This window comes from Pan troglodytes, chromosome 20, assembly GCF_028858775.2.
Source record: "Pan troglodytes isolate AG18354 chromosome 20, NHGRI_mPanTro3-v2.0_pri, whole genome shotgun sequence".
NCBI classification, from domain to species: Eukaryota; Metazoa; Chordata; class Mammalia; order Primates; family Hominidae; genus Pan; species Pan troglodytes.
Window position 1 is genome coordinate 21,552,801 of NC_072418.2, and position 20,883 is coordinate 21,573,683.

Genomic DNA, 20,883 nt, shown 5'->3' on the forward strand with positions numbered 1-20,883 from the left:
GCTGCCAACGGGTGGGTGCAGGGCAGGAATGGAAGGCGGCTCTACTGGCAGCTGGGGACCAGGCACCCAAGGCTGGGCGGAGGTCAGTCTTGAGGCCAGTGTCCCCCCACCCACCCCAAGGTCTCCTCCCTCCAGAAAGCTCAGCCTGGACCCCTCCTAATGTCCCTGCCCAGGGAGTCCTCTTTTGCCACTTCCCTCCCCTACCAGGCTGGGGGCGGGGGTCGCTTGCTGTCCTGCCCTGGCAACCAGAGACGGGGTCTGGTTTCAAATGAATAGGCCTGGGTGTGGCTTGGGGAAACCCAGTGTCTTATCTTTTCCCTGGGAGATAAGCCCAGGCCAGGCTCAGAGGTCAAAGGGCATGCATCCCCATCCAGCGCCCCTTGACCTCACAGCCCTGTGCCACCAAGGGACCTCTGCACCGGTCATGCCCACTGCCAGGGTGCCTGTCCCCCTAGAACCTAGCCTGGCAGCTCCTTTTTGTTGTTCGGGTGGGCACAGCTCAATGGTGACATCTGGGAGGCTCCGGCCAGCCCTGCTGCCACCCACCCACCTCCCTCCCTAAATGGTGCGGCCGCCTCTCATCGCGGCTGGGTGCTTGGCCCCAGGACCCTGCCACAGCAGGACTCTGCCTTGGAGGAGGGTTTGCGGGGCGGCAGGAGCAGCACCTGGGGTCAACGCTGACCCTGCAGGGCCCCTCCGGCTTTGCTGAGCTGAGGCCTGAGTTTTTCCTGCCCTGGCCCCCACTTCCTCCAGGCCACTAGGGGTTCTCATTTTGAATCTTGGTGCCCCTCATGATAGTGGCATGACTTCTCTGTGCCTCAGTTTCCCCTGATGCCAACCAGGACTGCTCAGTGGCCTCTAGGGGCCAGGGCTGTGCTGCCTCTGGCCTGGCAGGAGCAGGTTGTGGCTGTGTGAGGGGCGGGGTGGGGGTCTGCACAGCTGCTGCTCGTCACAGACCCTGGTCTCCAGGAACAGCCCTGGACTCCGGTGCCCCAGGACTCTCCCTGAGCATCAGCTCCCACATGCCCCCAGCAAAGTCACCAGAGCACATCATCAGGTGGAACACCCTGGAGTTGAGATATTTATTAACAGATGGGGGTGCTGGGGGTGGGCTCCTGCCCCCAGAGGGGATGCAGGGTGGATGCTGGGTGGGGAGGGCTGCAGGGCTCCTGGCCTCTGTCCTGGCTTCATGGTCCTGACAGCTCCGGGCCAGCCTCAGGCGCTGGGAGCGTACTGTAGCACCAGCCTGTCAAAGTCGTTCTCCTTTAGCAAGACACATGGCAACACAGGGTGGGGGCAGGGTGTGGGGAGACAGGTGGAGGGAGAGAGAGAGGGCGCATGTGAGCCCAGGCTGAGCTCCAGGCGCCCCCTGGCCTGGTTCTCGGAGACAGGCCATCCCCACCGCTCACCTTGGCCTGGTACTCCTTGATGAAGGGATGGGACCTGTGGGCGTCCTTCAGCTGGGACAGGTATCGGTTTGTCACCTGCAGGGGAGGCAGGGAGGCAGGTGAGCCAAACACGGGGACCCCACGGTGGCTCTGACCTGCTGGACAGGGGTGGATTGGGGTAAGAGCCACAATACCCCAGGGGGCTCCTCACCCTGCCTTGGGACTGGGCTGATCTCGGAGAACCTTCAGGGTGGGGGTGGAGGGATGGGCCTGCCCCTGGAGAGGCGCTGGCATGGAGCTGGCCTCCGTACACGGTGGGGGATGTATTGTGGTGTTCAGGGGAGCAGGTCGGGCAGGGCCCCAGGTGAGGATGGGTTGGGGGGCACAGGGTTTGTGAGGGAGGTGGGCTGCGGTAGGCATACTGTATACAGAGTTTTCCCAGGGGCCTAGGGATTAGGGCCTGGACCCCAGGCTGGGGTCCCAGGGTCTGGACATTAGGGTTGGCCTGGAGCCCTGGGGGCCGCTTACCTCAGGGGGCTTGCCCAGGTGCTGGGACAGGACGATGAGGTTGACCAGCGTCTCCGGGTAGCCACTATCCTGGAGACACAGGCAGACACGGGGAGGCAGGGTCAGCCACTCCAGCCCCCATGCCTGCCCGTCACCCCCACCTCAGGCAGCACCACACAAGGTCACCTCCTCAGAGGTGGGGTGGGACTGACACTGCCCACCGCTCTGCAAGGTGGAGATCTCAAGATGATACGGTGCCAAGGGGCCAGCCGCCTCGCTGAGCCTCAGTTTCCCCATCTGTGGTCCAGCCTGGGGTACGACCCCTTGTTTACAGAGACTTGGGAAGGTTGTATTTGTCCCACACATCTCAAAGCCATGGGGCCCAGACCCAGATGGCCTCAACTCCTGCTGTACAACAAACCCCGAGGCCATGGGCAGACCTGCCACCCCTGCACCAGCTCCCAAGGAGCCTTGAAGGAAACCTCGGCAGGGGACCTTGCCTGACTCACTCACTCTAGGCTCCCAGCACACAGGACCCTAGGAAACATCTAGGCCAGGAGACCCAGCCAGAGCCCAGGTGTCTGCTTGGAGCACAGACACACCAACCAGGACGCGCCCGGAGCCCGACCTGCCCACGGCGGCCCATGGCAGGGCACCTTTTTGCAGACCGGACTTTTCTGAGCCTCAGTCTCCACCATGAAGGGGGACACCAGCTTGCGCTCACAGGAGCAGCCATGAGGTGGCTCCAAAGGGAAGTGGGGGGACCTGAGTGCCTCCCAAAACCCAGCAAGAATGCAGGGTGACCACAGCCACAGGGAGGCCACCAGGGCCAAGGGGCACGGCCAGCCAGCCCCAGGTGGTGTTTCAAGAGACAAGGACAGAAGGGAGTCATCTAACTGGTGAGTCACAGAACGTGTCACCTGAGAGGTGTAACAAAAGCCCCCAGAGGATGCCGCCATGAACACAACATGCATCCAAGTGTTCTCAGGTGGCAGGGAGGGGCAGGGTGGTGGAGGAGGGCGCCAGTCTTGCCCCTGGGGCAGCGAGGGACACACAGCCTGTCTGAGATTGCACATCAGGCTGGGAGTTCCTGACCAGCCCTGACTGCTCAGAGCTAAAGATGGACCCTGCTCAGGAGGAGCAGTACCCGGCCTGTGATGGGGCCAGCCTGATACCCCTTGGCCCGCCCCGCTCTGCAAACAACTTTCTGATGATAACTCAGCCCCTGGCAAGTCAGACAGGGAGGAGGGCTTCACCAGTGTTTGTCACTAGATTAAAACTGTTTCTCAGCTGGGCGCACTGGCGCATGTCTATCATCCCAGCACTTTAGAAGGCCAAGGAGGGTGAGAATTGTTTGAGCCCAGGAGTTCAAGACTAACCTGGACAACACAGTGAGACCCCATTTCTAACAAAAAATACAAAAATTAGCCACGCATGGTGGCATACCCTGTTTCAAAAAACAAACAAAAAACCCCCCAAAATTCGTTTCTCCAAAATGGAAAAAGCTTTGATGTCCTTTCTGATTATAAAAATAATAATCCAGGCTGGGCACAGTGGCTCACGCCTGTAATCCAGTACTTTGGGAGTCCGAGGTGGGCAGCATCATGAGGTCAGGAGATTGAGACCATCCTGGCTAACACAGCAAAACCCCGTCTCTACTAAAAATACAAAAAATTAGCTGGGCATGGTGGTGGGCGCCTTTAGTCCCAGCTACTCGGGAGGCTGAGGCAGGAGAATGGCATGAACCCAGGAGGCAGAGCTTGCAGTGAGCCGAGATCACACCACTGCACTCCAGCCTGGGCGACAGAGCAAGACTCCATCTCAAAAAAAAAAAAAAAAATCCACCAAGCATGGTGGCTCACACCTATAATCCTAATGCTTTGGGAGGCTGAGGTGGGACGATCACTTGAGGCCAGGAGTTCGAGACCAACCTGGGCTACACAGCAAGAACAACCCCGTCTTTACAAAATATATATATATTTTTAATTTAACATAACATAAACTCTTCATAAAGACTGCAGATGGCCAGGCGTGGTGGCTCATGCCTATAATCCCAGCACTTTGGGAGGCTGAGGCGGGTGGATCACCTGAGGTCAGGAGTTTGAGACCAGCCTGACCAACATGGCGAAACCCCGTCTCTACTAAAAATACAAAAATTAGCCAGGCGTGGTGGCAGCCGCCTGTAATCCCAGCTACTTGGGAGGCTGAGGCAAAAGAATCACTTGAACCCAGGAGGCGGAGGTTGCAGTGAGCTGAGATCACACCACTGCACTGCAGCCTGGGTGACAGAGTGAGACTCCATCTCAAAAAAAAAAAAAAAAAAGAAAGAAAGAAAGAAAGAAAAGACTGCAGACATCAGGCAGGAGATGACTGCAGCCACCCTGGGCAGGCAGCGCTCTCTCAACGAAGAGCTCCTGTCCACAGCACACTCTCCCCTACATAAGGACTGGGAGTGTCTCTCCAATACTGAATATGTACTCAGGTGAGGGGTCCCACTTGCAGGTCCCGGGCCAGGCAGCTGAGGTGACAACAAGGACGGCTCAGACCACTGAGGCCCAGGCTGCCCAGATGCCCCATTTCTGTGAGCCCAGAATCTGGATTTCTTTGCAGGTGAGATCCCTGCTTTGTGGATCTCGCTGCTGACTGGGCCTTAGAAGCCCTGTGGGGCCACACGCACACCCAGGGGGTCTCTGCTACACTTGTTTCTGTCCGCCCTGACCCCACCCTCTGGCCGCCTGGCCTTCCCTCCGTCCCCACTCTGGGACAGGCTTGTGCCTACCTTGTCTAGCGCCTCCTGCAGCAGGCCCTCGGCGGCCTCCCAGCGGCCCTGGGCCATGTGGCAGGCCGCCTGCCCATTGAGCAGCAGCAGGGTGGGCGAGCACTTGTCAGCCATCTCCTGGAAGATGTAGTAGGCATCCTGCAGCTTCTCACCGCCCTGCAGGGAGGGTCCCGCATCATTGCCTGTGCCCCTGCTGCCCGGCCCTTCCCCCGCCAGCCCCCTCCCCTAGCGGGGGGGACTCCAGCACTGCACAGAGACGAATCTGGTGTGCCCGGTTCAAGGCACAGCCACTCCACCATGGGGACTACCCGTAACTTGTACTCTGCTGATGGGGCCTAAAGACTCGTGGCCACCTCCTGCCCCACCTCCCACCCAGCTCCCGGAGTGCTGAGTACACAGAGGTGGAATCTGGGGCTTCCAGGGCCTCAGTGCACAGGTGGCTGGCTCAGGGTCTGAGTGGGGACCACTGGGTCACTGGGCACGTCAGAGGAGGAGGAGTCAGCTCTGTGACCAGCAGCCCTGACCTGTCCACTTGCTCAGAACAGCAGAACACTTGCAGGGGGAGCCTGAGGCCAAGGCAGGCAGTGAAAACAGCCCAAACTACCCGAGAGGTCTGCCGGGGCCTGTTCTACCACACTAGACGGTCACTGGAAGTCTGTCTGGGTGAGGCTTCAGCCCCGTGGCGGGCAGGGACGGGGAGCACATTTTTTTTTTTCTTTCTCAGAGTTTCACTCTTGTTGCTCAGGCAGGAGTGCAATGGCGCGATCTTGGCTCACCGCAACCTCCACCTCCCGGGTTCAAGCGATTCTCCTGCCTCAGCCTCCTGAGTAGCTGGGTTTACAGGTGCATGGCACCAAGCCCAGCTAATTTTGTATTTTTGGTAAAGATGGGGTTTCTCCATGTTGGTCAGGCTGGTCTAGAACTCCCAACCTCACATGATCCACCCGCCTCGGCCTCCCGAGGTGCTGGGATTACAGGCGTGAGCCACTGCGACCAGCCAGGAAGCACATTTTAATAGGCCCACACAAAAGAGTGGCTCAGAAGGGGGCCAAGTCCCAGAAACCAGGAGAGGGGCTGTTGCCAGGCGGAGGTGCCCAGGCCTGGGAGCTGAGGACATCTCCACCGCTGCTATGGGAACACTGAACTCCGTCCCTGGCTGGCGACCAGGACCCTGGAGAGCAAAGCTGAGTCGCAGAAAACCCCAGGAAGCCCTGAGGGGAGGAGGGCCTGCCAGGCCAACCCAGACCCTCGAGTACCCCTGTGCCTCAGGCTCAGGAACCCCTGTCCCCGCCCCCACCATCTCTTCGCTCTGGCTCTGGCCAAGTCGCTTGGCTGTGAGAAGCCCGGAATGGAGTCAAGGCTGAGTTATGCCAGGCTGGCAGGGGCCACGGCCTGATCCTGGAGCCCCACTGGAGTGGCCAGCAGCCTACGCACAGGTGGGGGTGCCCACAGACCCTGCTCAGCCAGGTGCCCGCAATGCCCACCCACCTCATGGCCTAGGGCTCACCGTGGCCAGGCTGACCCAGGCAGTGGCGAGCTGGGTGAGGGTGGCATCCTCGTCCAGGTCCTGCATTCTCTTCAGCTCCTTCCTGGGGCGGGGACAGATGACAGAGGGGCTGAGTGGCCGAGGGCCCTGGCCTGGCCATCCCTGCCTTGTCCCCACTTGGGGCCCACCGGAGCCTGGGGATGGCCCCTGCTTTGTGCTCCACTGCATGCTCATACCCCACGACTAAGTGCCCGAGCCACCCTGCCCGTCTGACCACGTGCAGGCCCTGGGAAGGTGGGACTGGGGCCAGCTATGGCCCCCCAGGGTGGCCACCACAAGGTAGGGCTCAGGAGAGACTCACTCCATGGAGGATGGAACGCAGGGAAGGGCAACGGAACTACAGTGTGAACAACTCTGAGGCAAGGGCTTTGGAAACGGCAGCAGGGGAGTCCTGGACCCCCAGCCATGGCCTCCGACCTGGTGATGCCACGTGCAGGCCCCGCCAGCCCCACGGCACAGTTACAAGCTGGCCAAGTAACATGTTGCTCCGGGCACAACCTCCACTCTCCCTCCATGAAGCCCACCCTCACCCTGTGGGAGAGGCCTGCCACCCACTGCATAGAGAGAAACTGAGGCACAGAGAGCCATGGCCCTCCTCCCTGGGAACATACTGCAGGGAAGGGCTGAACAACAGCAAGCCACCCCCATGGAAAGGAAAGACAACAAGAGTAATGACAGCACCACAGACGCTCTGGGCTGTGGCTCAGTGCGGGTGGAGAGGGGCGGGAGGGCTCACCGGGCGAGGTCCAGGCGGTCCAGCTTCAGCAGGATCTGCACTGTCATGGCTGTGCTGCAGGACAGGGCGGGGGGGCGGTCAGCGGGTGGCCACAGACACATTGCATGGCCGCTCCACACCCAGGGCTCACTGTGTGTGTCTGGGATGTTCCTAAGTCCTGTGCTTAGGACCACCAGCCCAGCCCAGCAGAGGAGGACACCCTCACTCCCACATTTCACCGCTCAGCTTCCTCGGGCCCAGGAGCTCTGGGGGAGGTACCGAGGATGGGGTTTCAGGCCCCGGCCCACTCACCGCCCATCTGGAGAAGCAGCCTCCATGGGCTGTGCTTCCAGATGGAGGGCCCTGCCCGGACTCGACACCCTGGAGGCATCAACACTCAGGAACAAGGCCCTAGAGGAGGGCCACGCACCCGCCCCTGCACCTGCACCTGCAGCAGAGCCCTGGGGCCACCCACTCTCTGCAGGCCCCCTCGTCCCCTCATCCCTCTCAGCCCCAGGTGGCTGTGATCACGAATTATTAGTGAGGCCTCTTGTTCTTGTTTTCCTGCCAACAGGAGCCAGCACCTGGACCAGCACCGAGTCGGCCGGCTCGCCGACAGTGTGACATCCCTATTTATTTTCTTTTTTGTGTGTGAGTCAGGGTCTGGCTCTGCCACCCAGGCTGGAGTGCAGTGGCACCATCATGGCTCACTGCAGCCTCCACCTCCCAGACTCAAGGGATACTCCTGCTTCCGCCTCCCAAGTAGCTGGAAACATAGGTGCATGTCACCGTGACTGGCTCGCCCTGCAATTCTAAGCCCTCTGTGGATGGAGGTGGGATGGGAGCAGATCCACAGTGACCATGAAATGCCCAGCTTGCAACTCACAGTGGAAGGCAGGCACTGCAGGGACAGCTCACGGGGAAGAACTGACACACTTTCTGTGACCAGTGCCCTGGACATGGCCCGGAGTCACATCCTAGGGTGGAGGGGGGCACCAGCCTTGCAGGGCTTCAGCACCCCAACCCCAGAGGGCCCTGGAGGAGGGCCGGTATGGGGGGCCCGGGGAGGCCTGAGAGACTGGGCCCAGGGCCGAGACACAGAAGGCTTCGTGGGGGGTGGGGACACAGAAACCGAGCAGAGACAAAGCCGCTTTCTGCTCTGCCCTTGGGAACAGAGGGTTTGCAGCCTGGGCACCGTGTCCTTGGATCCGCAGCCTGGTGCGCAGATGGGAGTGCCTCCCACACTGGGCAGGGGAGCTGGAGCCTGGACAGCAGGCCAGGGCCTCATTTCAGCACCACCTTTCTCTGCTCCCATGACGACAGCCAGCGAGGCCGTGCGCAGCCTGGAGATGTGGCAGGGGGCACTTGCCTCCCTGGGCTGGCCCCAGAGCAGGGAGGCCACTCACCACTCCAGGCTGTCCCCCTGGTGCAGCGCACGCAGGGCGGCATCCGGGTTCTGGTCGTGGAGATAGATGGAGGCAGCCATGAGCAGGAAGGTGGTGTTGGTCACGTCCACGCTCCTGCTCATCTCTCGGTCCAGCTCGGCCACGATGCTGTCCCTGTAAGACAGAGATGCTCAGGACCCACAGCTGGGGTGGCCTCTGTGGGACCTCAGAGGGTCCCCTTCCTTGGAAGCAGACAGGTCCAGAGAGGGTGAGCCAGGCCCTGGGGGTGCAGAGCAGCAGCAGGCCGAGCGTCGAGCTGTCCCGACATGTCCTCCCTCCGTTCCTATGAAGCACCTCTCATGCTGGGCCAGGAAAGGACCCGAGGCCGGGAGATGTGGGGTGGGGCGCTCCAAGGGGACATGAGGAGGCACCGTCAGTCTCACACCAACCTCACCCACCTTCCTGAGGAGGCTGGTGGGCCCAGCTGGGACTCCAGACCATAACCCATCAACCCTGTGGGCTTCAAGGCCACGTCTTCTAGCAGGAGGTCGGCCTGGGTGCCGAGGGGCCGTGCAGAAGGATGGGAGCCCTGGGGCACCCCCAATGCCAGGGCGGCTGCCCTCAGTCCCTGAGAGCCCAGGGTGCTAGCTGCACCCTGAAGATGGCCAGTGTGCTGCGGGCCAGGGCCAGGCTTGAGCCCAGGCGAGGCTGAGGACCGGCTCAGCTCCGAGGGCACAGGTCACCCATGCCTCCGTGTCCCTAACTGGACCCAGACCCTCCATTCCCCATGGCTATTGAGCAGCTAAAAAGAGAAGGCAGGTGAGGGGGCCACCCTAGACCAAAGCTGGTGTTCTTCTGGGTTCAAACGTGGCTCTGTGACCCCGTAAGCATCCACGCGTGTCTGGGGGCTGTCTGCCCAGGGCCCGTGTCTGAGGTGTCACTGAGGGCATGGCATGTCTGATACCAACCAGGCTCCACTGAGGGCTCGCCACAGTGCCAGGTCCGACAGACAAGTGACTTCAGGTCTGAGTCTGTTTCCCCGTGCTGAGGGACCATGTTACAGGGATCATGCAGGGGAGGAGCAAGGAGCTCCCAAGACCATCTTACAAAGCTTCCTGAGGCTCCAGCACACAAGGGTGTATAAACACTGCCAGTTGTCGTAGCGTTGGTACTGTAATGTTGTCATCCTAAGGTGTTACAATTACCAATGGGGCCGGGTACTGTGGCTCACACCTGTAACCCCAGCGCTTTGGGAGGCCAAGGCAGGATTGCTTAAGCCCAGGAGTTCAAGACCACCCTGGGCAACATAGTAGGACCCCTTTTTCTACAAAAAAGTAAGAAAGTCAGCTGGGCCTGGTGGCGCCTGTAGTCTCAACTACTTGGGAGGCTGAGGCAGGAGGATGGCTTCAGCCCGGGAGGTTGAAGCTGCGGTGAGCTGTGGTCACACCTCTGCACTCCAGCCTGGGTGACAGAGGGAGACCATCTCAAAAACAAACAACAGCAACAAAATCAATTACTGGGCGGATCGCTTGAGCCCAGGAGTTTGAGACCAGCCTGGGCAACATGGCAAAACCCCATCTCTCTCTCTTTTTTTTTTTTTTTTTGAGACGGAGTCTCGCACTTTCGCCCAGGCTGGAGTGCAGTGGTGCGATCTTGGCTCACTGCAAGCTCCGCCTCCCGGGTTCATGCCATTCTCCTGCCTCAGCCTCCCGAGTAGCTGGGACTACAGGCACCCGCCACCATGCCCGGCTAATTTTTTTTGTATTTTTAGTAGAGATGGGGTTTCACGTGTTAGCCAGGATGGTCTCCATCTCCTGACCTCATGATCCGCCCGCCTCGGCCTCCCAAAGTGCTGGGATTACAGGTGTGAGCCACTGCGCCCGGCCAGGCAAAACCCCATCTCTAAAAAATATACAAATTAGCCAGGCACGGTGATGCGTGCCTGTAGTCCCAGCTATTCGGGAGGCTGAGGTGGGATGAGCACTTGAGCCTGGGAGATCAAGGCTGCAGTAAGCCAAGATTGTGCCACTGTATGCCAGGCTGAGCGACAGAGCAAGACCGTATCTCAAGAAAACAAAATCAAAACCAAAACCAATTACTAATGGATGCTTCTTGTCCCCGGGGCGTCCTGCCAATGAGGTCGCGGCTGTGCAGCCAGATGAACGGACCACAAGCCCCTGCCTGGACCGCCTGCTCTCCGGGGCTGCTTTTCTGTGATGCTCACAGCAGCTGCTGCTCCTGGGGGACCCAGGGTTCCCTGCCTTCACTCCAGCTGGTGAAGTAAGTGCAGGGTGGGAGAAACGGTGGCCCTGGGAGGTCACCTGTCTGAATGTCCTGGAGCTGCTGTGGCAAAGCACCACAGCCCGGGCGGTTAAGGACAACAGGGATTTGTTCCTCACAGCTCTGGAGGCCGTAAGTCTGAAGTCAAGGTGGCGGCAGGGCTGGCTCCAGCTGGAGGCTGGAGGGCAAGGCCGTCCCAAGCCTCTCTCCCAGCTCTGGTGGCTGCTGGCCACTCGTGGTGCTCCTTGGCTAGCAGACATGTCACTCCAGTCTGTTGTCACATGGGCTTAACTCTGTGGGCCTCTTTCCTTTTTTTTTCTTTTTTAAGACAGTCTCCCACTGTCACCCAGGCTGGAGTGCACTAGTGCGACCTTGGCTCACTGCAACCTCTGCCTGCCAGGTTCAAGTGATTCTCCTGCCTCAGCCTCCCAAGTAGCTGGAATCACAGACATCACATCCTGTTAATTCTGTATTTTTAATAGAAATGTGGTTTCACCACGTTGGCCAGGCTGGTCTTGAAAACTCCTGACCTCAGGTGATCTGCCCACCTCGTCCTCCCAAAGTGCTGGGATTACAAGTATGAGCCACTGCACCCAGCCCTCCTTTTATCTCTTAAAAGGACACAAGTCCTTGGCTTTGGGGCCCACCCTAAATCCAGCATGTCTTCATCTCCTTATCTCTTAATCTGATCGGCAAAGACCCTTTTTCCAAATGATATCATATTCACAAGCATGTGGGATAGGATATGGACGTACCTTTTGGGGGACACCATTCACCCCACCATGCTGCCTCTGCACAGGAGTCAGCTCCCAGGAACCCCAGGTTTCTTTGAGTGAAGGGAGGCGGTAGTTGGGACACTGCCTCCGTGGGCCAAGGAAGAGCAGGATCACAGCAGTCTCCCCATGTCAGACCCTCACTCCGACCCCACAGCAGGAGGGGGCAAGGTTCCTGGGTCCCCACAGCCCAGCCCCCTCTCCCCTTGGCTGCCGCCCATGGGCGTCTGACCAACGCTGGCCTGTGGCTCAGGGGCAGGACAGGTGTGGCCTCACCTGCCCTCCCACTGGGCTCCAGGGGAGATACTGGCAGGTTGCAGTCCCCAACTAGCTGGGACTAGAAAACTGATAGGATTTGGGAGGCTGAGGTGGGCAGACCGCCTGAGCTCAGGAGTTCGAGACCACCCTGGGCAACACGGTGAAACCCAGTCTCTGCTAAAATACAAAAATTAGCTGGACGTGGTGGCACGCAGCTGTAGTCCTAGCTACTCAGGAGGCTGAGGCACAAGAATCACTTGAACCCAGGAGGCAGAGGTTGCAGTGAGCCGAGATCGCACCACTGCACTCCAGCCTGGTGACAGAGTGAGACTCCGTCTCTAAATAAATAAATAAGAAAACTGATGGGAGGGCCCTGCCCCCGCTGCGCCCTGGGCTGTCTTGGGGCTCTGGGTGTTGCAGAGGGCTGCTCGGTAATTGATATTTTCAGTTCTAGGTTCAGAGAGTGCCTTGTGATCCATGAGGGCGTGTGCACACACAGCACTGTCTCTGACCCTCCCCTTTGAAGCAGGATCCATCACCAGCCCCACACTGCTGTGCAGGTGAGGGAAACTGAGGCACAAAGCAGCAGGGGAGCAGATGGGAGAGGCGCCTAATCTGAGGGATGCTGTGCGCTGCACACCATGCCCCCACCCACCCAGGTTCATAACCAACAGGCCTTGAAGATGGCCCCACGCCTCAGGCCAACCCATTCTCTGGGGCCTCACCTCCGACTCTCGTGGGCGAGGTAGTCAGCAAACATGCGCACGGCCTGGAGCTCAGGGGCCGAGGAGGGCTTGATCTCATCCAGGACCACACCGAACTTCCTCTGCAGTAGGGACGAGGCGTCAGCTGCACCCGTCCACCCCAGAGGATTTCCTTCCATGTCTTCAGCTTGGCAGGGAGAGCCCCAGACAGGAAGCCCCTGCCCCACCAGGGACCCCTCAGCCCAGCATGGGCCACCTCCACTGCAGTACACTGTGGAGGGTGGCATGGCGTCACCTGTCATGAGCAGCCAGGTGTGCCCTCATCTGCAGGGCCACACTGCCCATGCCTTGAGCTAGGGACCCTGGTAGGTTACTGTCTATCCCCTGGCAGCTGTCCACCTCTGGTGGTGAGGTGAAGGGCGTGTCACCTGGGGGCAGGGCAGCAGCAGTTATGGGGGTTGTGACGTGCGCTTCTATAAAGCAGGACATGCCCCCAGCCAGCCCTGCCCACCTACTGGCCCTCTGAGGATGCCCAGACTGATACCACTGTCACATCTGCAGCTGGGGGCCCGTCCCTCACTGTGTTCCCTCCTAGATGGTTCCTTCCCCATTTTTTTTTTTTTCGAGACAGAGTCTCGCTCTGTCGCCCAGGCTGGAGTGCAGTGGCGTGATCTCGGCTCACTGCAAGCTCCGCCTCCCGGGTTCACACCATTCTCCTGCCTCAGCCTCCCAAGTAGCTGAGACTACAGGCGCCCGCCACCACGCCCGGCTAATTTTTTTGTATTTTTAGTAGAGACGGGGTTTCACTGTGTTAGCCAGGATGGTCTCAATCTCCTGACCTTGTGATCCACCCACCTTGGCCTCCCAAAATGCTGGGATTACAGGTGTGAGCCACCACGCCCGGCCTTTTTTTTTTTGAGATGGAGTTTCGCTCTTGTTGCCCAGGCTGGAGTGTAATGCCGTGACCTCGGCTCACCAAAACCTCTGCCTCCCAGGTTCAAGCAATTCTCCTGCCTCAGCCTCCCAAGTAGCTGGGATTACAGGCATGCACCACCACACCTGGCTAATTCTGTATTTTTAGTAGAGACAGGGTTTCTCCATGTTGAGGCTGGTCTCGAACTCCTGACCTCAGGTGATCTGCCCGCCTTGGCCTCCCAAAGTGCTGGGATTACAGGCGTGAACCACCGGGCCCAGCCCCCATTCTTATTTTTTTAGAGACAAGGTCTTGCTATGTTGTCCAGGCTGGAGTGCAATGGCGTGATCACGGCTCACTGTAATCTTGACCTCCTGGGCTCAACTGATCCTCCTGCCACAGCCTCCCAATTAGCTGGGACTCCAGGCACATGCCACCATGACTGGCTTATTTTTTAATTTTTTTTGTAGAGACGGGGGTCTCACTATGTTGCCCAGGCTGGTCTTGAACTCCTGGCTTCAAGTGATCCTCCCACCTCAGCCTCCCAAAGATTACAGGTGTGAGCCACTGTGCCTGGCTCCTACCAATTATTTTAGAAAAAAAAAAAAAAAATTGGCTGGGCGCGTTGGCTCACGCCTGTAATCCCAGCACTTTGGGAGGCTGAGGCAGGTGGATCATGAAGTCAGGAGTCCAAGACCACCCTGGCTAATGTGGTGAAACCACGTGTTTATTAAAAATATAAAAATTAGCCGGGCGTGGTGGCGCACGCCTGTAGTCCCAGCTACTTGGGAGGCTGAGACAGGAGAATCACTTGAACCCAGGAGACGGAGGTTGCAGTGAGCTGAGATCGAGTACGACAGAGTGAGACTCCGTCTCAAAAAAAAAAAAAAAAATCAAGAAGCTGTGACCCAGGCCCCCTGGCCTGGCAGTCTCAGGCCTCCGTGACACAGCCACCTTCACATGCTGGCTGCGCTGGCTGTTTACAGTCACTGAACACTGCAGGCCTGGGTCCCTGCTTTGTTTACTGTCCCCGCCACCCACTCTGTGGTGCCTTCCTGTCCCCAGCTCCACCCTCTACTCTGTTCATCACTCTTGCCCCCGGCCAAGGCCCGCACTCACCTGCGCCAGGTACGCTCTATACAGGAAGACGTCCCTCTCCACGTCTCTCTCTGGGCTTGACAGCTGTGGGAACCAATGTGAGTCAGGACGCACAGTGGGAGGCCCAGCGCAGCCCACACAGGGTGAGCATGACAGACAGGCCCCTGTACACTGGGGACAGGTGGCTTCTCCGGCAGGGTTGGAGGTCTGAGTCCCAGCCCTGATCCTCCGTAGCCCGAGTGGCCTCTGCTGGGGGTACCCTACACGGGGGGTGCCTGATCTCATCCCGCGCTGACACCACCCCAGGAAGGAGGCTTGCTCCCAAGTTCAGTGTCTGTCCCAGCCACACTTAAGAAGCCAGGGTGGTACCCGCACCTCTAACTTCTGGACATGGGGCCACTGTGGCTTGATTTTGTTCTGCTTTTGTCTCAAGACATTTTGAGCTCAGTTTGGCTGCCCCAGTGTGGTGACATCTGTGTCCAGCCCTGGCCAGGGGAGACCCTGGGAATGGCTCTGTACTTGGGCCACACCCCCACAGCCCAGCCATTGCACAGAACTGAGGAGCAAGAGGGAGGTAACCTGTGGCAACATCCATTTTGGGATGATAATGAAGCTGCCCCTGAGCCCAGGCCAGGCAGGGAGGCTGGGGCCGCTCCTCCAGAACACAGCTTTGCATGCTGCCCCCGGAGGCTGGCTGACTTCCCAGGGTGCCCATGGCAGGTGGGCACAGTGCAGCTCAGCCCATGGCCTGAGGGTGCTCGCCCAGGCCCCTGGGGGCTTCGAGAGGAAAGTACAGTTGGGAAGGGGCCCAGCCACCTTGGCATCGCCACTCCAACAACCTCTAAACAGAGGGGACTGAGAAGGCTGTCAGCAAGAAGGCCTGCCAGCTGTCAAGGCACAGGGTCAAAGGACCCAGTGCCCAAACCAGGGGGAGTCACTCTGCCCTGTCCTCTGAAGCTGAGAACCACAGATTCCAAGCCACATCTCTTCCTTCTCCCCAGCCTGAGGGAGGAGCGTGGATGTCAAAACGTGTCCTCATCCCAGGCCGCCGCAGACCTGGCCCCAGCCTGACTCAGGCTGCCATTGCCAAGAGGACCCAGCAGCTTCTGCTCAGGCCCTGGTAGCCAGAGTGGGTATCTGGCTATGATTTGGAACAAGATGCCATCTAAATAAATAACTCCTAGAAGAATGTCAAAGGCATGCGGAGGGTGGTGGCTGCAGAAATCGAGCCCCACCTGCAAATGGGATGGACAGGTGAAAGATGTACCTTTTCAAGTATGCAAAGAAACATATTATAGGCCGGGCATGGTAGCTCATGCCTGTAATCCCAGCACTTTGGGAGGTCGAGGTGGGTGGATCATTAGGTCAGGAGTTCCAGACCAGCCTGGCCAACATGGTGAAACCCCGCCTCTACTTAAAAATACAAAAATTAGCCAGGTGTGGTGGCGGGCGCCTACTCAGGAGGCTGAGGCAGGAGAATCACTTGAACCCGGGAGGTAGAGGCTGTAGTAAGCCGAGATCACGCCATTGCACTCCAGCCTAGGTGACAGAGCAAGACTCCATCTCAATAAAAAAATAAATAAGTAACTCTCAACCAACCTTCTGAGGTGGACATCAGTTAGGTGACTAGCCCAGGGCCACATGCCACCCTCAGTTAAAAAAGACAGGCCAGGTGTGGTGGCTCACACCTGTAAACCCAGTGCTTTGGGAGGCCAAAGCAGGAGCACTGCTTGAGCCCAGGAGTTTGAGACCAGCATAGGCAACATAGCAAAAAGCATAGTCTTTTTTTTTTTTTTTTGATGGAGTCTTGCTCTGTCACCCAGGTTGGAGTGCAGTGGCGTGTATCTCGGCTCACTACAACCTCTGCCGCCTGGGTTCAAGAGATTTTTCTGCCTCAGTCTCCCGAGTAGCCGCGACTACATGTATTTTTAGTAGAGACAGGGTTTCACCATATTGGCCAGGCTGGTCTTGAACTCCTGACCTTGTGAACCAGCCGCCTCGGCCTCCCAAAGTGCTGGGATTACAGGCATGAGCCACCGTGCCCGGTCTGAGACCCTGTGTCCATAAAAAAATTATAAATATTAGCCAGGTGTGGTAGCATGCACCTGTAGTCCCAGCGACTCAGGAGGTTCATGAAGGAGGATCACTTGAGCCTGGGAGGTCGAGGCTACAGTGGACTATGATCATGCCACTGCACTGCACTCCGGCCTGGGTGACAGAGTGAGACCCTGTCTATCTTTAGGGAAAAAAAAGAGACAAAAGCTGGCTGTTGGGCTTTCAAAGTGAGGACACAGTGGGGCGCCATCGGGGGCACCAGGGTGGCCTCAGCCGCCCCTGTGTGAAATGCAGGTGCCCAGGAGACTGTGCGTGCGGAAGTGCTCAGAGGCTGCAGAGTGCACTGGAGAGACAAGAGTGCCGGGAAGCATAACAACAACAAATGTGCAGACCGTGACCCTGACGTGAGGCTCTGGAACCATTGTGGTTTTCCTCGACTCCCAGGGACGATCCTACCATCAGGACGCATGTGTGTCCCCGGGGTGGGAGAGCATTGCTCTTCAACCCCAAGGGCTCACTAGGATCACCTGGGAGCCCAGGAACCACCAAAGCCAGGAGGCCACATCCACCAAGGTCACCTGGCCCTAGGATGGCCCCAGCACTGGCCCCAGGTGGCTTAAGATGTGGCCATGGTTGAGGAATCAGGGTACTGTTTGGGAAGGCGGGTGACAGGATGGGGGCCCTGTAGCCGGAAACCTTGGGGGTAGTAACTCCTCCCTTCTGTCCCTGTAGCCAGTGATCTGACCGCACTGGGCCGTCAGCAACTCAAGGCCTATGAGCTGCTTCAACCCCAACAGCTGCGTGGTGCCTGCCATCTTGTGGGCAACTGGCAAATGTCAGAAACCCAGAAACGTCATGATGGTAGCCTAGTGCTGGAGGCAGCAAAGGGCAAAGACTGCCAGGTGCTCTCCCTGGGGCCACCTCAGGTGGGGCTGAGGTTGCTCAGGCCACTGTCATGAACTACCACAGACCAGATGGCTTAAAAAATGTGTTCCTCAAAAATTAGCCAGGTGTGGTGGCGCACGCCTGTAATCCCACCTACTCGGGAGGCTGAGGCAGGAGAATCGCTTGAACCCAGGAGGCAGAGGTTGTGGTGAGCTGAGATCATGCCACTACACTCCAGCCTGGGCAACAGAGCAAGACTCCATCTCAAAAACAAAAAAACAAAAATTAGCTGGGCGTGGTGGCAGGCACCTGTAATCCCAGCTACGCTGAAGGCTGAGGCAGGAGAATGGTGTGAACCCAGGAGGCAGAGGATGCAGTGAGCTGAGATTGTGCCACTGCACTCCAGCCTGGGTGACAGAGTTAGACTCTGTCTCAAAAAAAAAAAAAAAAAAAAAAAGTATTCCTGGCCAGGCGTGGTGGCTCACACCTGTAATCCCAGCACTGTGGGAGGCTGAGGCGGGCAGGTCACTTGAGGTCAGGAGTTCGAGATCAGCCTGACCAACATGATAAAACCCTGTCTCTACTAAAAATACAAAAATTAGGCCCGGAACGGTAACTCATGCCTATAATCCCAGCACTTTGGGAGGCTGAGGCAGGCGGATCATGAGGTCAGGAGTTACAGACGAGCCTGGCCAACACAGTGAAACCCCATCACTAGGAAAAATACAAAAATTAGCTGGGTGTGGTGGCACACGCCTGTAGTCCCAGCTACTAGGGAGGCTGAGGCAGGAGAACTGCTTGAACCCGGGAGGCAGAGGTTGTGGTGAGCTGAGATCGTGCCACTGCACTCCAGCCTGGGCAACAGGGCAAGACTCCATCTCAAAAACAAAAAAACAAAAAAAAAATTAGCTGGGTGTGGTGGTGGGCACCTGTAATCCTAGCCACTTGGGAGGCTGAGGCAGAACAATCGCTTGAACCCAGGAGGAGGATGCCACTGCACTCCAGCCTGGGTGACACAGAGTGAGATCCTGTCTCAAAAAAAAAAAAAAAAAAAGTATTCCTTCACAGTCACAGTCCTGGAGCCCAGAAGTCCCAAATCAAGGTGTCAGCAGGGCCACACTCCTTCCAAAGGCTCTAGGGGAGGATACTTCCCTGCCTCTCCCAGCTTTTGGTGACTGTTACATTCCTCAGTTTGTAGCCACATCACTCCCATCTCTGCTTCCATCATCTCTGTGTCTCAAATCTCCCTCTGCCTTTTTTTTTTCTTTTTCCAGTGGCGGGTTCTGGTGAAGACAAGAAAGCCTACTAGAAACATTCTTTTTTTCTTTTTTTTTTTTTGAGATAGGGTCTCACTTTTGACATAGTAAGAGCACCAACATCTCAGACAAACACTGCCACTTTAAGTTCCAGCCCCCTTTCTAGCCTCATGCATTTTAAGGAAATTTCTTTTTTCTTTTTTTTAATAGAGAAGTCTTGCTCTTGTTCCCCAGGCTTGAATGCAATGGCTGGATCTTGGCTCACTGCAACCTCCACCTCCCGGGTTCAAACGATTCTCCTGCCTCTGCCTCCCAAGTAGCTGGGATTAAGGTGCCTGCCACCATGCCCGGCTAATTTTTGTATTTTTTAGTAGAGACGGGGTTTCACCAAGTTGGTCAGGCTGGTCTCGAACTCCTGACCTCAGGTGATCCGCCCGCCTCGGCCTCCCAAACTGCTGGGATTACAGGTGTGAACCACCGCGCCCGGCCAGGAAATCACTTCTAACTACAAGCAGCCAGAAAGAGGAGACAGTAAAACACAGAAAGACAGCTCGGACAGAGAGAGAGTGGGAAGAAAATTTCTTGGGTAACTGCCAAACTTCACCTTCATACAATGGGCCCCAGTAAAACAGTGGGCCTTAATAAGCACATTCCTTTCCCTTCAGGTGCACTAAAATAGGCAAGCTAAAAGCAGAGTAGGGGGGTATGCCTGCAGCTGCAGAAAGATGTATGGGAGGCTGGGCACGGTGGCTCACACCTGTAATCCCAACACTTTGGTAGGCCAAGGCGGGCAGATCACAAGGTCAAGAGATGGAGACCATCCTGGCCAACATGGTGAAACCCCGTCTCTACTAAAAATACAAAAATTAGCCGGGCCATGGTGGCGCGCGCCTGTAATCCCAGCTACTCGAGAGGCTGAGAAAGGAGAATTGCTTGAACCTGGGGGCGGAGGTTGCAGTGAGCCGAGATCACGCCACTGCACTCCAGCCTGGCGACAGCGCGAGTCTCCATCTCAAAAAAAAAAAAAGAAAAGAAAAAGAAAAAAGAAAGATGTATGGGAACAGACACACAACTCTCCCTCCCAGATAGGCACAACGAAGAGACACAGAAGCAGTTCAAGCCTCTGATAAACTCTCCGACCCTGAATCCTTAAAAACTCTTAGTCTGTAAAAGAGTGTGCCTCTGACCCAACTCCGCCAGAAGGCGCCTCTCAGGTTTGTTTTCTCTAAAATAAACCTGTCTTGACTGGCAAGCCACCTTTCGTGTTTCTTTCCTCTTTAATTCTTACAACTTTGTCACCCAGGCTGGAGTGCAGTGGCGCGATCTCGGTTCACTGCAACCTCGGCCTCCGGGTTGAAGCGATTCTCCTGTCTCAGCCTCCCGGTAGCTGAGATTACAAGTGCCCGCCACCACGCCCGGCTAATTTTTGGTAGACTCATGGTTTCTCCATGTTGCCCAAGCTGGTCTCTAACTCCTGGGCGCATGCGATCTGCCCGCCTCGGCCTCCCAAAGCGCCAGAATTACAGGCGTTTGAGCCACTGCGCTGGGAAACTGTGTTTATCATTCTGAGTCCAGCGGAATACAGTGCCCGTCCACAAAAGTGCTCAATGAAGAATGAATGAATGAATGGGTAAGCTCTGGGAGAAATAACCAGGCTGGTTGGGCAGGGAAAGTCCTTCTCTGAACTTTAGGGTTCTCATCCGTAAAATGAGGATAAGCAACAGTCTCCATCTCACGGGAACTGAAGGTACGGCTGAACAAAATAGGCTTATTGTCACTACAGTGGCATAAACACCTCCCTTACTCAAAACACTTTCAAGGGCGCAGAGAGAACGCTGTACGAGTGAGCAGTACCGTAAACTGTTACTGCTCTGGGTTCTGTCATGGGACAGTGACTACTCCTCACTGAACTGTGGAAGAGGTGGCCCAAAAAACGCGAGAAGAAAAGAGAAAGTTTTTAGACGCAGAACGCGGCTCGCGGCCACCAGAAAGCGTCCTCCGCCTCCGCCCCCAGCGTCCCCGCGCCCCTGCACGGCCGCACCTTCACCCGCTGCGCCTCATTTATGCACTGCTGGTAGCTGCCGATGTAGAAGGCGTTCTTCACGTCGAACAGCTCGTCTACCTCCCCGGAGCCGCCAGAGGCCGGGCCGGGGGCCGGAGGCGCCATTTCGCTGTCTTCTCACCAGCTCCTCTTCCGGAAAGACACGTCGGCCGGAAGCAAGACACCTACACGGGCACGCTGGGAAATGTAGTTTACTTTTTCCGAGCGGCGGCGAAGTAAGCCAATGGGAAGCTCCACAATAATAAGCAAGGGGGCGGAAGGCGTAAGTGCGTCACGGAG

At 57.5% G+C, this 20,883-nt stretch overlaps 1 protein-coding gene across 2 annotated transcripts; it reads right to left on the reverse strand.

Moving 5' to 3' along the window:
* Positions 1-1,053: 1,053 nt before the first annotated feature.
* On the reverse strand, positions 1,054-20,719 carry COPE (COPI coat complex subunit epsilon). Of its 2 annotated transcripts, XM_001137259.5 has the most exons (10): positions 20,584-20,719; positions 14,368-14,430; positions 12,357-12,457; positions 8,342-8,494; positions 6,957-7,010; positions 6,182-6,263; positions 4,675-4,830; positions 1,917-1,985; positions 1,410-1,484; positions 1,054-1,263 (listed from the first exon to the last, which is right to left on the reverse strand). In XM_001137259.5, the coding sequence occupies exons 1-10, from the start codon at positions 20,707-20,709 to the stop codon at positions 1,216-1,218; spliced, it is 927 nt and encodes a 308-aa protein (XP_001137259.2). In that variant the 5' UTR covers positions 20,710-20,719; the 3' UTR covers positions 1,054-1,215. The 2 variants fall into 2 exon arrangements, with proteins under 2 accessions (XP_001137259.2, XP_001137095.1); XM_001137095.5 differs by lacking the exon at positions 4,675-4,830.
* Positions 20,720-20,883: the final 164 nt, after the last annotated feature.

Excerpts from the sequence above, each read along its gene's own strand:
- COPE (XM_001137259.5), bottom strand. The coding sequence starts at position 20,709 with ATGGCGCCTCCGGCCCCCGGCCCGGCCTCTGGCGGCTCCGGGGAGGTA. Across the intron at positions 14,431-20,583 it reads ATGAGGCGCAGCGGGTGAAG|CTGTCAAGCCCAGAGAGAGA; the intron begins GTGCGGCCGTGC and ends TGGTTCCCACAG. Across the intron at positions 1,264-1,409 it reads TCAAGGAGTACCAGGCCAAG|GAGAACGACTTTGACAGGCT; the intron begins GTGAGCGGTGGG and ends GTCTTGCTAAAG.